General features: G+C 42.8%; 1 protein-coding gene across 2 annotated transcripts; it reads left to right on the top strand.

The window, feature by feature from the left end:
- The first annotated feature begins 3,723 nt into the window (after positions 1-3,723).
- LOC149970072 (tetraspanin-8-like) lies at positions 3,724-16,738 on the top strand. Of its 2 annotated transcripts, none has more exons than XM_090228659.1 (9): positions 3,724-3,941; positions 6,282-6,347; positions 6,615-6,731; positions 7,021-7,095; positions 11,741-11,836; positions 12,090-12,188; positions 12,566-12,676; positions 13,239-13,322; positions 16,233-16,738. In XM_090228659.1, the coding sequence occupies exons 1-9, from the start codon at positions 3,882-3,884 to the stop codon at positions 16,359-16,361; spliced, it is 837 nt and encodes a 278-aa protein (XP_090084785.1). In that variant the 5' UTR covers positions 3,724-3,881; the 3' UTR covers positions 16,362-16,738. The 2 variants fall into 2 exon arrangements, with proteins under 2 accessions (XP_090084785.1, XP_090084786.1); XM_090228660.1 differs by having other exon boundaries at positions 3,742-3,941; positions 16,126-16,254.
- The last annotated feature ends 1,667 nt before the right edge of the window (positions 16,739-18,405 follow it).

Raw genomic sequence — 18,405 nt, forward strand, 5'->3', positions numbered from 1 at the left:
GAGACTGACGACGACAGAGTCATCTACCAGAGGCCCTTTCTCAGACTCTCCATCCTGTAGGAGACTGACGACGACAGAGTCATCTACCAGAGGCCCTTTCTCAGACTCTCCATCCTGTAGGAGACTGACGACGACAGAGTCATCTACCAGAGGCCCTTTCTCAGACTCTCCATCCTGTAGGAGACTGACGACGACAGAGTCATCTACCAGAGGCCCTTTCTCAGACTCTCCATCCTGTAGGAGACTGACGACGACAGAGTCATCTACCAGAGGCCCTTTCTCAGACTCTCCATCCTGTAGGAGACTGACGACGACAGAGTCATCTACCAGAGGCCCTTTCTCAGGCTCTCCATCCTGTAGGAGACTGACGACGACAGAGTCATCTACCAGAGGCCCTTTCTCAGACTCTCCATCCTGTAGGAGACTGACGACGACAGAGTCATCTACCAGAGGCCCTTTCTCAGACTCTCCATCCTGTAGGAGACTGACGACGACAGAGTCATCTACCAGAGGCCCTTTCTCAGACTCTCCATCCTGTAGGAGACTGACGACGACAGAGTCATCTACCAGAGGCCCTTTCTCAGACTCTCCATCCTGTAGGAGACTGACGACGACAGAGTCATCTACCAGAGGCCCTTTCTCAGACTCTCCATCCTGTAGGAGACTGACGACGACAGAGTCATCTACCAGAGGCCCTTTCTCAGACTCTCCATCCTGTTGGAGACTGACGACGACAGAGTCATCTACCAGAGGCCCTTTCTCAGACTCTCCATCCTGTAGGAGACTGACGACGACAGAGTCATCTACCAGAGGCCCTTTCTCAGACTCTCCATCCTGTAGGAGACTGACGACGACAGAGTCATCTACCAGAGGCCCTTTCTCAGACTCTCCATCCTGTAGGAGACTGACGACGACAGAGTCATCTACCAGAGGCCCTTTCTCAGACTCTCCATCCTGTAGGAGACTGACGACGACAGAGTCATCTACCAGAGGCCCTTTCTCAGACTCTCCATCCTGTAGGAGACTGACGACTAGCAAAGGTTAGCTAGCTGGATAGATCATTTTTTATTACTTACATTAAATTATCTGCTGTCAAGGGCAGAATAATATTCTCATAATTAGCTATTCTATTATTTTAATTCAATAACTGATACAGCACTTAAAGCTTATTTGAGTGTGCAAAGTTAACTAGCTAGCTTGGTACTTAACTACCTGCTCCTTCAGCAACAATTTTTTCCCACGGTCAGTTTATCCAGGAGCGCTTTCTTCAACGACTTCAGATCCACTCCGATTTCTTTCTCTATCAAGTCGACAACGTAGTCGGGGAGTGCTCCATCACCCAATCCTGTTTCGGAGTCTTCATCATTTGTCGAGATAGGGCTTTGTAGATCAGATTCATCACTTTGGCCGTTTTGCTGCTCTGCAGAGGGCGCCGCCATCTTTCTGCTGTGTCTCTTCAACGTCAACAGCACGCAGATGTAAACACAACACCGAACACAGCCGTCACCGTCTAAACACCCCCTCTAGTGGTGACAGTTAGTATTACGGGGCCTGTCACGGGTAAACACTTGGGACATTTCCAACTATAACACAATCCACGCTTCCTTCGCTCCTCCATTCATTGGCTTCGAGTAACCAGTGATATCATGGGCCGCCTTAGGCAGTGGTGATAGCTTCAGACAATTTACCGTTGATGTGTTATTTCAGTGATTACTAAAGGGAATTGGGAAGGATGTTTTCAAAACAAGACCCTCTTCAGTGTTGAGTGTCATGTTGACAATCAAGACCTCACAGGAAACAACTGGACATACTGTATGTGCTCAGTTACGTAGTTGTTGAACTAATCTGTAACCCAGGAAGGAACAGTTACTCTCCAGTTACTCTACAGCATTTCAAACCCACCTATCCTCGTTGGTTGGCCCTCGCTTCATACTCGTCGCCAAACCCACTGGCTACAGGTTATCTACTAGTCTCTGCTAGGTAAAGCCACGCCTTATCTCAGCTCACAGGTCACCATAGCAGCACCCACTCGTAGCACTCGCTCCAGCAAGTATGTCTCACTGGTCACCCCAAAAGCCAATTCCTCCTTTGGTCGTCTTTCCTTCCAGTTCTCTGCTGCCAATGACTGGAACGAACTGCAAAAATCTCTGAAGCTGGAGACTCATATCTCCCTCACCTGCTTTAATCACCAGCTGTCAGAGGAGCTCACAGATCACTGCACCGGTACATAGCCCATCTGTAAACAGCCCATCCAACGACCTCCTCCCCATACTGTATTTATCTTGCTCCTTTGCACCCCAGTATCTCTACTTGCACATTCATCTTCTGCACATCTACCATTCCAGTGTTTAATTGCTATATTGTAATTACTTCACCACCATGGCCTATTTATTGCCTTAACTCCCTTATCTTACCTCACCTCATTTGCACTGACTGTATATATACTTTTTGTTTTCTTTTGTTCTACTGTATTGTTGACTATGTTTTGTTTATTCCATGTGTAACTCTGTGTTGTTGTATGTGTCAAATTTCTATGCTTTATCTTGGCCAGGTCGCAGTTGCAAATGAGAACTTGTTCTCAACTAACCTACCTGGTTAAATGAAGGTGAAATGAAATAAATAAAAAATCAAATCTTTAATTTGTACATCCTTTTCCGGTGAATGGGGAATATTCTTGAGTCTGTTCCATTACTATCATATGCTTGAGTCTGTTTCATTGCTATCATATGCTTGAATCTGTTTCATTGCTATCATATGCTTGAGTCTATTCCATTGCTATCATATGCTTGAGTCTGTTCCATTGCTATCATATGCTTGAGTCTGTTCCATTGCTATCATATGCTTGAGTCTGTTCCATTACTATCATATGCTTGAGTCTGTTCCATTGCTATCATATGCTTGAGTCTGTTCCATTGCTATCATATGCTTGAGTCTGTTCCATTGCTATCATATGTTTGAGTCTGTTTCATTGCTATCATATGCTTGAATCTGTTTCATTGCTATCATATGCTTGAGTCTATTCCATTGCTATCATATGCTTGAGTCTGTTCCATTGCTATCATATGCTTGAGTCTGTTCCATTGCTATCATATGCTTGAATCTGTTTCATTGCTATCATATGCTTGGGTCTGTTCCGTTACTATCATATGCTTGAGTCTGTTCCGTTACTGTCATATGCTTGAGTCTGTTCCGTTACTATCATATGCTTGAGTCTGTTCCATTACTATCTTCCTCTGTACAAAATGTGCTCCAGATGTTTTGCGGGGTTGCATTGACATTGACATTGCTTAACACTTGGCCCTTCTCTGGATTCCTAGAGACCCAATGGGGCTGCTTCTCAAAAAGCACTCTATTCCCTATATAGTGCACTACTTTTTGACCAGGGCCTATAGAGCACTAGGGAATAGGGTGCCATTTTGGTCGCAAGTGGTGAGGTCATAGTTGTCCAGAAATGGCTGATTATGTGATTTCATGTTCACTCAGGCCTCCTTGCTCTGGACTGGACCTCTGGATTCACACAGTAGATGCTTTGTTCTGCCAAGACAACCGATAGGAGGGCAGACAATAAACAGATCAATATTTACAATGTTGTTTGTGCTCCACTGGGCACAAATCTTACTGCCTGGTTCCACATCTCTCTCTAACTTCCGGGAGAGCCCATTTAAAGAAAATACAAGTCAAGTTCATGGGGCGTTGCGTTCATGCGGGCTAGTCCCTCCCATAACACAAAACACCATTCAGCAGCATGTCAACACACTCTCATGTTGAGAAGAAGAAGAAACAGTTAAAGGAATCGGACAATCTATTTTCTGGACATAAAGATCTTGGGCTTCAGCAAGACCAACTCTGAAGTGAACTGCTTATTATAACCAAATATAGAAATGGGAAGAATACATATCTGCGTAAAACGGACGTTCATTTTCGTCAGTGTCTTGATCTGTGTAAGTGATCGTATTCGAGTAGATAAACCCGTTTTTTTTATAGCAGCATGTCGCCAATTATGACTGTCTTTAATAATATGTTTTTTAATACAACATTATTTGTTTACATTATTGCTGGTTATTTTTGTAACTTCAACGCAAGCAGTGAGAGTTGCAGTTTACACGGGACGGAATAAAGAGTGGTGCCGCTTTCATCAACAATAATGAGCCGATTGTTTTATAGTGCGGTATCAAGACAAGCACTAAAATTAAACTGAAATGTTGTATTTAATGTTGCAATTGGGCTGCTGGGCTTTAATCTTTCACCGGAACACGTTTTTTAGCTTTGGTTTGTGGGTGTGTTCAGCTTATTTATTTATTTTTCGGCCTTTTAATTTGGCCCCTACTTGTTTATTAACTGCTAATCCTCGCGCTGCTAAATGTTTTAAAGTTATTAGTTATGTTTATTCTCATCTTCAAATAGGCCTACTGACCTTAGTTATCACGTTTTTGTCAGAATATTAGGATAGTCAATAACTGATATTAGATTTTTATAACCAGCCGACTAAGTAAATATTTCAGCTATTCATTTCTTAATCATGTATAATTTCTTAGTCTATTTATAAATGAGGTATAATATATGTAAATACAATTTACTGTCTGCTTACAAACCATTTGTAGATGGCGTTGGTCAAATGCATTATTGAAGTTATGAAGAAATGGATCCCTCAACTCCTCTGAAACAAATGACTGTATCAACCTTTACTGTGCATTATCAGTAGAATTCCCAGTATAATACCCTGTACATTGTAATGATTGTATCAACCTTTACTGTGCATTATCAGTAGAATTCTCAGTATAATACCCTGTACATTGTAATGACTGTATCAACCTTTACTGTGCATTATCAGTAGAATTCTCAGTATAATACCCTGTACATTGTAATGATTGTATCAACCTTTACTGTGCATTATCAGTAGAATTCCCAGTATAATACCCTGTACATTGTAATGATTGTATCAACCTTTACTGTGCATTATCAGTAGAATTCCCAGTATAATACCCTGTACATTGTAATGATTGTATCAACCTTTACTGTGCATTATCAGTAGAATTCTCAGAATAATACCCTGTACATTGTAATGATTGTATCAACCTTTACTGTGCATTATCAGTAGAATTCTCAGTATAATACCCTGTACATTGTAATGATTGTATCAACCTTTACTGTGCATTATCAGTAGAATTCTCAGAATAATACCCTGTACATTGTAATGATTGTATCAACCTTTACTGTGCATTATCAGTAGAATTCTCAGAATAATACCCTGTACATTGTAATGATTGTATCAACCTTTACTGTGCATTATCAGTAGAATTCTCAGAATAATACCCTGTACATTGTAATGACTGTATCAACCTTTACTGTGCATTATCAGTAGAATTCCCAGTATAATACCCTGTACATTGTAATGATTGTATCAACCTTTACTGTGCATTATCAGTAGAATTCTCAGAATAATACCCTGTACATTGTAATGATTGTATCAACCTTTACTGTGCATTATCAGTAGAATTCTCAGAATAATACCCTGTACATTGTAATGACTGTATCAACCTTTACTGTGCATTATCAGTAGAATTCTCAGTATAATACCCTGTACATTGTAATGATTGTATCAACCTTTACTGTGCATTATCAGTAGAATTCTCAGAATAATACCCTGTACATTGTAATGATTGTATCAACCTTTACTGTGCATTATCAGTAGAATTCCCAGTATAATATCCTGTACATTGTAATGATTGTATCAACCTTTACTGTGCATTATCAGTAGAATTCTCAGAATAATACCCTGTACATTGTAATGATTGTATCAACCTTTACTGTGCATTATCAGTAGAATTCTCAGAATAATACCCTGTACATTGTAATGATTGTATCAACCTTTACTGTGCATTATCAGTAGAATTCTCAGAATAATACCCTGTACATTGTAATGACTGTATCAACCTTTACTGTGCATTATCAGTAGAATTCCCAGTATAATACCCTGTACATTGTAATGATTGTATCAACCTTTACTGTGCATTATCAGTAGAATTCCCAGTATAATACCCTGTACATTGTAATGATTGTATCAACCTTTACTGTGTATTATCAGTAGAATTCCCAGTATAATACCCTGTACATTGTAATGATTGTATCAACCTTTACTGTGCATTATCAGTAGAATTCCCAGTATAATACCCTGTACATTGTAATGATTGTATCAACCTTTACTGTGTATTATCAGTAGAATTCCCAGTATAATACCCTGTACATTGTAATGATTGTATCATGTGTTGTATTCTCTTCAGATCATCAGCACCCTCTTGCTGGCCATCACATTATTTGGACATGGGTACTTCCACCAATCAGAAGAAGTAATTCTGTTTTTTTTTTATAGCTCCTATTACATTTACTAATTATATCATATTGATTTCATTATAATAATGCTGTGTCCATCTAGCTTGGTCCCAGATCTGTTTGTGCTGTCTTTCCAACTCCTACAGTGTTTAGCATGACAACAACCATTGGAGTTGGCTATACAGATCTGAGACCAGGCTAGAATCCAGCAGTATCATTGTAATATTATGATTATAAACCCACAGTTGCCATATCATTAGTCTGGCTTGTCTTCCTATGCACAGATAGAGGATATTCTGCCTGGGATAGTAGTTATGTATGTCCTAGAAGCAGCAACCCTGGTCCTGTCAATCTTTGGGGTCTATGGCGCTCGGAAGGAGAAGAAATGGGCTCTGGTTCTGGTAAGCCTGCCGAGACCTGTCTCAAAGTGTTAGCCTGATCCCAGATCTGTTTGTTTGTCTTGGATAATTATCATAAGAGTTCGTTAGACAGCACAAACAGATCTGGGATCTGGCTACCGGCTTGACTTCTCTGCTGCAAACTGTTCCTTTCTGATAGGTAATGGCATGCCATACAACTCAACTGAAACCAGTCAACACTTTCCCCATGACATGTTTCCCAAAAAGCGTGATAAGTTTGAATGAACCTTTAGTATTGATTTTGCTTGACAACTCCAATATGTGTGTGTAGTTTTCTGTAGGTATGTCACTGGCCAGCCTATACCTGTTTGTGGAGTGCGTGAACGCATATCATTCCAAACACGAGGTACAGTAGTCTATATATATATATATATACACACACACAGGTAACTGTCAAAATAAAGGAAACACTTACATAAAGTGTCTTAATAAGGCGTTGGGGCACCACGAGCCAGAACAGCTTCAATGCACCTTGGCATAGATTCTACAAGTGTCTAGAAGTCTATTGGAGTGATGCGAGACCATTCTTTCACAAGAAATTCCATAATTTGGTGTTTTGTTGATGGAAAACGCTGTCTCAGGAGCTGCTTCAGAATCTCACGTAAGTGTTCATTTGGGTTGAGATCTGGTGACTGAGACAGCAATGGCCTATTTATTTATTTATTTATTTTATTTCACCTTTATTCAACCAGGTAGGCTAGTTGAGAACACCTTTATTCAACCAGGTAGGCTAGTTGAGAACAAGTTCTCGTTTGCAACTGCGACCTGACCAAGATAAAGCATAGCAGTGTGAACAGACAACACAGAGTTACACATGGAGTAAACAATTAACAAGTCAATAACACAGTAGAAAAAAAAGAGAGTCTATATACATTGTGTGCAAAAGGCATGAGGAGGTAGGCGAATAATTGCAATTTAGCAGATTAACACTGGAGTGATAAATGATCAGATGGTCATGTACATGTAGAGATATTGGTGTGCAAAAGAGCAGAAAAGTAAATAAATAAAAACAGTATGGGGATGAGGTAGATAAAATTGGGTGGGCTATTTACCGATAGACTATGTACAGCTGCAGTGATCGGTTAGCTGCTCAGATAGCAGATGTTTGAAGTTGGTGAGGGAGATAAAAGTCTCCAACTTCAGCGATTTTTGCAATTCGTTCCAGTCACAGGCAGCAGAGAACTGGAACGAAAGGCGGCCAAATGAGGTGTTGGCTTTAGGGATGATCAGTGAGATACACTTGCTGGAGCCCGTGCTACGGGTGGGTGTTGCCATCGTGACCAGTGAGCTGAGATAAGGCGGAGCTTTACCTAGCATGGACTTGTAGATGACCTGGAGCCAGTGGGTCTGGCGACGAATATGTAGCGAGGGCCAGCCGACTAGAGCATACAGGTCGCAGTGGTGGGTGGTATAAGGTGCTTTAGTAACAAAACGGATGGCATTGTGATAAACTGCATCCAGTTTGCTGAGAAGAGTGTTGGAAGCTATTTTGTAGATGACATCGCCGAAGTCGAGGATCGGTAGGATAGTCCGTTTTACTAGGGTAAGTTTGGCGGCGTGAGTGAAGGAGGCTTTCTTGCAGAATAGAAAGCCGACTCTAGATTTGATTTTAGATTGGAGATGTTTGATATGAGTTTGGAAGGAGAGTTTACAGTCTAGCCAGACACCTAGGTACTTATAGATGTCCACATATTCAAGGTCGGAACCATCCAGGGTGGTGATGCTAGTCGGGCCTGCAGGTGCAGGCAGCGAACGGTTGAAAAGCATGCATTTGGTTTTACTAGCGTTTAAGAGCAGTTGGAGGCCACGGAAGGAGTGTTGTATGCCATTGAAGCTCGTTTGGAGGTTAGATAGCACAGTGTCCAAGGACGGGCCGGAAGTATACAGAATGGTGTCGTCTGCGTAGAGGTGGATCAGGGAATCGCCCGCAGCAAGAGCAACATCATTGATATATACAGAGAAAAGAGTCGGCCCGAGAATTTAACCCTGTGGCACCCCCATAGAGAATGCCAGAGGACCGGACAGCATGCCCTCCGATTTGACACACTGAACTCTGTCTGCAAAGTAGTTGGTGAACCAGGCAAGGCAGTCATCAGAAAAACCGAGGCTACTGAGTCTGCCAATAAGAATATGGTGATTGACAGAGTCGAAAGCCTTGGCAAGGTCGATGAAGGCGGCTGCACAGTACTGTCTTTTATCGATGGCGGTTATGATATCGTTTAGTACCTTGAGCGTGGCTGAGGTGCACCCGTGACCGGCTCGGAAACCAGATTGCACAGCGGAGAAGGTACGGTGGGATTCGAGATGGTCAGTGACCTGTTTGTTGACTTGGCTTTCGAAGACCTTAGATAGGCAGGGCAGGATGGATATAGGTCTGTAACAGTTTGGGTCCAGGGCGTCTCCCCCTTTGAAGAGGGGGATGACTGCGGCAGCTTTCCATTCCTTGGGGATCTCAGACGATATGAAAGAGAGGTTGAACAGGCTGGTAATAGGGGTTGCGACAATGGCGACGGATAGTTTCAGAAATAGAGGGTCCAGATTGTCTAGCCCAGCTGATTTGTACGGGTCCAGGTTTTGCAGCTCTTTCAGAACATCTGCTATCTGGATTTGGGTAAAGGAGAACCTGGAGAGGCTTGGGCGAGTAGCTGCTGGGGGGGGGGGGGGGGGGGGGGGGGGGCGGAGCTGTTGGCCAAGGTTGTAGTAGCCAGGAGGAAGGCATGGCCAGCCGTTGAGAAATGCTTGTTGAAGTTTTCGATAATCATGGATTTATCGGTGGTGACCGTGTTACCTAGCCTCAGTGCAGTGGGCAGCTGGGAGGAGGTGCTCTTGTTCTCCATGGACTTCACAGTGTCCCAGAACTTTTTGGCGTTGGAGCTACAGGATGCAAATTTCTGCCTGAAGAAGCTGGCCTTAGCTTTCCTGACTGACAGCGTGTATTGGTTCCTGACTTCCCTGAACAGTTGCATATCAAGGGGACTATTCGATGCTATTGCAGTCCGCCACAGGATGTTTTTGTGCTGGTCGAGGGCAGTCAGGTCTGGAGTGAACCAAGGGCTATATCTGTTCTTAGTTCTGCATTTTTTGAACGGAGCATGCTTATCTAAAATGGTGAGGAAGTTACTTTTAAAGAATGACCAGGCATCCTCAACTGACGGGATGAGGTCAATGTCCTTCCAGGATACCCGGGCCAGGTCGATTAGAAAGGCCTGCTCACAGAAGTGTTTTAGGGAGCGTTTGACAGTGATGAGGGGTGGTCGTTTGACTGTGGCTCCGTAGCGGATACAGGCAATGAGGCAGTGATCGCTGAGATCCTGGTTGAAGACAGCGGAGGTGTATTTGGAGGGCCAGTTGGTCAGGATGACGTCTATGAGGGTGCCCTTGTTTACAGATTTAGGGTTGTACCTGGTGGGTTCCTTGATGATTTGTGTGAGATTGAGGGCATCTAGCTTAGATTGTAGGACTGCCGGGGTGTTAAGCATATCCCAGTTTAGGTCACCTAACAGAACAAACTCTGAAGCTAGATGGGGGGGCGATCAATTCACAAATGATGTCCAGGGCACAGCTGGGAGCTGAGGGGGGTCGGTAGCAGGCGGCAACAGTGAGAGACTTATTTCTGGAGAGAGTATTTTTTTAAATTAGTAGTTCGAACTGTTTGGGTATGGACCTGGAAAGTATGACATTACTTTGCAGGCTATCTCTGCAGTAGACTGCAACTCCTCCCCCCTTGGCAGTTCTATCTTGACGAAAAATGTTATAGTTGGGTATGGAAATCTTTTTGGTGGCCTTCCTGAGCCAGGATTCAGACACGGCAAGGACATCAGGGTTAGCAGAGTGTGCTAAAGCAGTGAGTAAAACAAACTTAGGGAGGAGGCTTCTGATGTTGACATGCATGAAACCAAGGCTTTTTCGATCACAGAAGTCAACAAATGAGGGTGCCTGGGGACATGCAGGGCCTGGGTTTACCTCCACATCACCCGCGGAACAGAGGAGGAGTAGTATGAGGGTGCGGCTAAAGGCTATCAAAACTAGTCGCCTAGAGCGTTGGGGACAAAGAATAAAAGGAGCAGACTTCTGGGCATGGTAGAATATATTCAGGGCATAATGCGCAGACAGGGGTATGGTGGGGTGCGGGGTACAGCGGAGGTAAGCCCAGGCAGTAATGATGATAAGAGAGGTTGTATCTCTGGACATGCTGGTTGTAATGGGTGAGGTCACCGCATGTGTCGGAGGTGGGACAAAGGAGGTATCAGGGGTATGAAGAGCGGAACTAGGGGCTCCATTGTAAACTATGGTTTTACATCGATCGTTTTCATGCTCATCAAACCATTCAGTGAACACTCATACCCTTTGGATGGCAGCATATCATCCTTTTTTAACCTTTATTTAACTAGGCAAGTCAGTTAAGAACACATTCTTATTTACAATGACGGCCTACTTGTAAAGCCCCCTTGGTCAAACCCTCCCCTAACCCAGACAACGCTGGGCCAATGGGACTCCCGATCACGGCCGGTTATGATACAGCCCGGGATCGAACCCGGGTCTGTAGTGATCCCCCTAGCACTGCGATGCAGTTCCTTAGACCGCTGCACCACTCGGGAGCCCTAGCCATGGGGAAGTAGCCATGGTAGCCAAAATCATTTTCATACTGTACATGACCCAAAGCATGATGGGATATTAATTGCTTAATTAACTCAGGAACCACACCTGTGTGGAAGCACCTGCTTTTAATATACTCCATGTCCCTCATTTACTCAGGGGTTTCCATTAGTTTTGGCAGTTACCTGTTTATATCTTCATTTTCTAATTCAACCTTGAGACAATGTTTGTTTGCTGTTCTGGTGAAAAGATATTTGAGAAGTTATTGTATGATGGTGCAATGCATCTGATTCTTGATAATTCAATGTACTGTATCTGTCCAGTTCAAATTTCCAAGCTGATTATAGGTTTCAGCTGTGACTATAACACTCAATGTAAACTTGATTCATTTCAAGATGGAGGAGTTAACCAGAGAGGAACATCTAGCGATGATGCCTCTGAGTGGAGCGAAACAAACTGATATAGAAACGATATACAACATACAGACTAACGTAAGTCACCTTCATTTAATGCTTCTTATTGTCTCTGCTTGTGCCGATTCAAATTCCCAGGGTGACAATTCAATGTATGTGTGTCTTTAGGGACAGTTTTCCATATTATGTAAACCAAGGCCTGGACTAAAAACACTTTCATTGGAGATTTCTCCATGGAGGTTTCTCCAGGCCTTAACTATATATGGTAATTGTTTGCCTAATTGCCTAATTGTTTTTAAAATGCCTGTTGTTCTGTTTCCTTCACTTTCAGTTAAAATGCTGTGGGCTCGTACAAGGCTACCAAGACTGGGGCACAGACATCCCCCTCTCCTGTCTCTGTTCTGATGAGGACTCAACAGACTTTAAATGTGTGAGTCTGCTGTGTTAAACAAGTTAACTTGTTGTTGTTGTTGGTGATGTTGTTGTGTGTATGCTGAGGAGGATCTGATTCAGTGTGTCAGTCTGTGTTAAATAAATATGTATTTTGGTAAGAGCAATACATTTTTTATTCTATTATCTTTTTAAAATGTGTTTTTAAAACCAAAATAAAAAAAGAGACGATAAGGACGGTGACAAGACGACCATAAATAAACTGAGGAAGATGTACATGACAATACTCTAAAAGACCAACAAATACCATAGAACACATTTGGACCAGACACATAATGGATGCCAAGCTGCAGCCTAGTAAGAAATCATGCAGCTAAAGTAGAGCACTGTTTTAAACCATCTCACATTCTATTTCAGGTTGCTCCTGGTAACAATACAAGATTTGTTATTCACTATCCCAACAGTGATATGTCTGAGGATGATGACCACAAGGGATTAATGGATGAACACATGCTGGTATATAAAGAGGTAAAATCATGTCATTCCACTACACCAGGGATGGGCAACTGGCGGCCATTTTGAAGGCCCTCCAAATATTAGGCCATGTCAGTTAATATTTTTTAGATTGCTAAATCTGTTTACCGGTCAGCTATCTAAACCTGTTATCATGGTCGAATTACCGCCCATGAGGTCCCCAATGATGTTGTGAGTCAGTCTCACTATGATGTCATATTAAAAACGGCATACATTTCTCACCACCCGATGGCAAAATGTGTAGAATTGCAGGAAATTATCTGTAAAAGAGCTCATTTTCCTCTGCCCCATGGCAAAATGTGTAGAATTACACCATTTTTTAATGTATCTGCTGTCAAGAGGGTGCAACTAAACTGTTTTGCTCGTAATTTTGCTCAGTGTTTTGCTGGCAGCTGTGTTTCCACTAGAATGTCAATTCTAGTTGGATCCATAGAGATGACTTGTACAGTACTCATTGATACAATAAACAGATGTTTGTTTAAGTTCTGATATAATACTGAGCTGTATACTCTTGTTTTTCACACAAAATGACAAACTCTTAATTGTTCATTTTCAGCCATGTCTTCCCATCCTGATCTCTGCCGAGAGCTATGCAATCAGCCTGGGAATAGGAACATTAGTAGCACTGACAGCATTATGGGTATGCATTTCTAATATATTTCTGTACTATTTAACTAGGGCCGAGCCTTGCCATTCTGCCTCCATAGGCAAGACCAAAAAATACCAACCCCGCAAAACTAGAATAGTCCCGTAAGCAAAATGCCGTCTAAAAGACAGATGAATGAAAGTTGAAGATGTGTATTTTACACATGTTGAAGATGTGTATTTTACACATGTTGAAATCATGCACATTGTTGGTTCTGAATGAAAGTTGAGAATAAGTCATTTATAGAAATCTATGTTTGGGCCAAATCAAGGCTGGTCCAGACCGGACAGAATCTGAACCAAACATGATTGGTTCAGATTTGGTCCGGACCAAAACAAGTGTCTGGATGTGGAAATCAAGGCCGGTCCTGAACTGCTGCAAATAAAGTTGTATAAAAGGTGTCACCTGAAGCCTACAGTTTGGCCTGAAATTGAATTTTATGAATGCCCATCTACAGTGCATTCGGAAAGTATTCAGACCCCTAATCTTTTTCCCCAAAAAATTACGTTACAGCATTATTCTAAAATGGATCTGGTCCATTCAAGGTCCCCAAGGACACAATGGCGTCCATCATTCTTAAATGGAAGAAGTGTGGAACCACCAAGACTCTTCCTAGAACCGCCCAGCCAAACTGAGTAATTGGGGGAGAAGGGCTTAGGTCAGGGAAGTGACCAAGAACACAATGGTCACTCTGACAGACCTCTAAAGTTCCTCTGTGGAAATGGGAAAACCTTCCAGAAGGATAACCATCTGCAGCACTTCACCAATCAGGCCTTTATGATAGAGTGGCCAGACTTCCGTTTGGAGTTTGCCAAAAGGCATCTAAAGGACTCTTACCTTGAGAAACAAGATTATCTGGTCTGATGAAATCAAGATTGAACTCTATGGCCTGAATGCCAAGCATCACGTCTGGAGGAAACCTGGCATCATCCCTACTGTGAAGCATGGCAGTGGCAGCATCATGCTGTGGGGATGTTTTTCAGTCCAGGGACTGAGAGACTAGTCAGCATCGAGGGAAAGATGAACGGAGCAAAGTGCACAGGGATCCTTGATGAAAATCTGCTCCAGAGCCCTCAGGATCTCAGACTGGGGCGAAGGTTCAGCTTCCAACAGGACAACGAGCCTAAGCACATAGCCAAGACAACGTAGGAGTGGCTTTGGGACAAGTCTCTGAATGTCCTCGAGGGGCCCAGTGAGAGCCCAGACTTGAACCCGATCTAACATCTCTGGAGAGACCTGAAAATAGCTGTGCAGCGCTATCCAACCTGACAGAGCTTGAGAGGATCTGCAGAGAAGAATGGGAGAAACTCCCCAAATATTGTAGTGTTATATCCAAGAAGACTTGAGACTGTAATTACTGCCAAAGGTGCTTCAACAAAGTACTGAGTAAAGGGTCTGGATACCTATGGAAATGTGTTAATTCAGTTTTTTATTTTTAATAAATTAGGAACATTTTCCCCAAAAAATGTTGCTTTGTCATTATGGGATATTGTGTGTAGATTGATGAAGGAAAAAAAACAATTTAATAATTTTTTTGAATAAGGCTGTAACATAACATTTTGAAAAAGTCCAAGGGTGTGAATACTCTCTGAATGCATCGTATGTGGTAAGCCTACCGTTTTGTAAAACACATAAAAACGACATCCGAACAGGACCAAAAAAAGACATCTAAAATATGTCGTCTCGGGCTTACTGGGGTGTGGGGTGTAGCTTACCATGTCGCCCGCAATGGAATCGTATGAATGCCCATCCATGTGGTAGGCCCACCTTTGGAAAACATTGGCTTTATTAGTCCTGATTCCTGTGACTAATCAATTTGGCAATTTAAGCCCTGAATATCAGCTACCCAACTTTATCAGGAGTTCTCAGGAGCCCATTGTCAATATTTTAGTTTTCACTGTGATCAGCTTGTCAAAACTGGACAGATACAAACCTGAAACCACTGATCTTGACAACGGGATGAAACTCCTGGACAACAGCTGTGATTATTCATTTCACTTTGACCTGTCCTGGTTTTAGCATATGTTGTTTGTTATAATGACAGCAAATGTTCTATTTGATTGACCTCCGTTTAGGTTAGGCTTTTTGATTGACCTCCGTTTTAGGTCAGGCTATTTGATTGACCTCCGTTTAGGTTAGGCTATTTGATTGACCTCCGTTTAGGTTAGGCTATTTGATTGACCTCCGTTTTAGGTCAGGCTATTTGATTGACCTCCGTTTAGGTCAGGCTATTTGATTGGAAAAAGCTGCATGATGTAAAAAGTATGTCTCATTACATTTTATCTCCAGCCTGTAGGCTACAGAAAAGGTATTTCTTACATATCCTAAATCTACTACATTATTTATGTTAGATAATTTTTTGCCGGTATGTTGGTTGAGTGATCAGAGATGCGTCTCTCCAACTGCACCCTGGGGGATGGACAAGCAGATCATTTAGCACCTTTGACAATGTGGGGTCTGCTTATCAAAGGGTGACATCAGCGCTCACATAAAAAGCCCATATGCCACTGGTTGAGAGATTGTTTTGGGGCAGAATTATGTGAGGTTCTATGTGTTGTTGTTGGTAGGTCTTAGCAGTTTAGCTCAGAAAATGCCGCCCTCGTCAATCAGTGGGCCGGCCGTGTATTTAACTTTTCCAGGGTTGCAGTCAATTCAGTTTTTTTCAATTCAGTCAATTGAAATTCAATGCACAAATTGAAAATTGTCCATAGTTTTTTATGTGGATTTTTCAATTCAGGAAGTGAATTTCAAACTTAATTGAACCAAACGCTGTTCCATACTCTTTTTTTTAGCATAGGTTTTGAGTGTAGGCCTATTAGACTGAACCATCATCTCTTACACTCAGCATCTGGTCACCTGCTCCGTCAATCCTGACTGAACCGTTACTGTGTGTCTGGTCCTTAGGATGTTGGAGTTATCCTGGCCATCACAATACTCTGCCAGATGAGAAGAAAGGTTGATGTGCCACCTGTGATCTTCACCTTTCAACCACCTCAATACAGAGAGCTGTGTGACACAGCAGAGAGTGTCTGACATGAAATGGTCCTCTTATGAAGGATACTCAATGCACTAGCCTGAGTGCCAGTCTGTTTGTGCCATCATGACAACTCCGGTCACTCATTTGTGTCAAGCCAAACATGACAATGGGTGACAAAGAGTTGGCTTGGCAATGACAGCAATGGAGTTGTCATTGGCCAGACCACAAACATATCTGGGATCAGGCTAGCAATGCATCCATATTTTGTACATACTCATAACACACATGAAAGGACAACTCAGGACATTATTAGACATTAGACATCTCTACTGTGTTGTCCAAAGTATTACTGTTCAACTGATTCACCATTTAACCATTGTAGTGCCTCAGTGTTGGTTACAGTGTCTTGAATAAAGGGACAAGCATCTTTTAACATTATGTTCCTTTTATTCGACAACCAACATCTCTTAAAAATATTCCTCTTTTCCTCCTGTTCTCTCCTCTCATCCTCCTCTCTTCCTCTTTTCATCCTGTTCTCTCCTCTCATCCTCCTCTCTTCCTCTTTTCATCCTGTTCTCTCCTCTCATCCTCCTCTCTTCCTCTTTTCCTCCTGTTCTCTCCTCTCATCCTCCTCTCTTCCTCTTTTCATCCTGTTCTCTCCTCTCATCCTCCTCTCTTCCTCTTTTCATCCTGTGCTCTCCTCTCATCCTTCTCTCTCTTCCTCTTTTCATCCTGTGCTCTCCTCTCATCCTTCTCTCTCTTCCTCTTTTCATCCTGTTCTCTCCTCTCATCCTTCTCTCTCCTCTTTTCATCCTGTTCTCTCCTCTCATCCTTCTCTCTCCTCTTTTCATCCTGTTCTCTCCTCTCATCCTCCTCTCTCTTCCTCTTTTCCTCCTGTTCTCTCCTCTCATCCTCCTCTCTCTTCCTCTTTTCCTCCTGTTCTCTCCTCTCATCCTCATCTCTCTTCTCTTTTCCTCCTGTTCTCTCCTCTCATCCTCATCTCTCTTCCTCTTTTCCTCCTGTTCTCTCCTCTCATCCTCCTCTCTCTTCCTCTTTTCCTCCTGTTCTCTCCTCTCATCCTCCTCTCTCTTCCTCTTTTCCTCCTGTTCTCTCCTCTCATCCTCCTCTCTCTTCCTCTTTTCCTCCTGTTCTCTCCTCTCATCCTCCTCTCTCTTCCTCTTTTCCTCCTGTTCTCTCCTCTCATCCTCCTCTCTCTTCCTCTTTTCCTCCTGTTCTCTCCTCTCATCCTCCTCTCTCTTCCTCTTTTCCTCCTGTTCTCTCCTCTCATCCTCCTCTCTCTTCCTCTTTTCCTCCTGTTCTCTCCTCTCATCCTCCTCTCTCTTCCTCTTTTCCTCCTGTTCTCTCCTCTCATCCTTCTCTCTCTTCCTCTTTTCATCCTGTTCTCTCCTCTCATCCTTCTCTCTCCTCTTTTCATCCTGTTCTCTCCTCTCATCCTTCTCTCTCCTCTTTTCATCCTGTTCTCTCCTCTCATCCTCCCCTCTTTTCCTCTTTTCCTCCTGTTCTCTCCTCTCATCCTCCTCTCTTCCTCTCTTCTTTCCCTGTTTCACCCTCTTCTCCTCCTGTTTTCTCCTCTTCTGGTTCTGCCTTCTCTGTCTTTGTCTCTGCTTCCTTTCTCTTCCTCTCCCCCTTCTCATGTTTCTTCAACTTGTCTTTCTCTTTCTTCCCACTCAACACAGTCTGAAACAGGGGGAAAAGTTGATTAAAACAATGAAGACGTAATGAAGGACTCTAAACTGTATGAGATTAGACCAGTGGTTGTACCACTTTAGCTATCATTCCACTCCTTGCCACTCCTTGTCATGCTAAACATTTGGCATGTGACACGGAGTACAAGGGGTGGAATGTTCACTCAACAGACTGGCACCCAGGCTACTGTAGTACATACTCATAATATCATTTTACGTTCATTCAATAAACTACTTTGTTCTATTTGCCTGTGTGGCAGAAGTTTCCTTGGCAACGTTCTGCGATGCTGTGGTTCCATTGTCATGGCTCCCCAAATGTCCTGCATTTTACTGTAAAATCACAGGAGGGCAGTAGATATTAACTCATCAAGTTAGTTAGATGCACACATCCTAG

Source organism: Oncorhynchus mykiss, unplaced genomic scaffold (genome assembly GCF_057628025.1).
Source record: "Oncorhynchus mykiss isolate SJ-2025 unplaced genomic scaffold, ASM5762802v1 scaffold96, whole genome shotgun sequence".
NCBI lineage: Eukaryota > Metazoa > Chordata > Actinopteri > Salmoniformes > Salmonidae > Oncorhynchus > Oncorhynchus mykiss.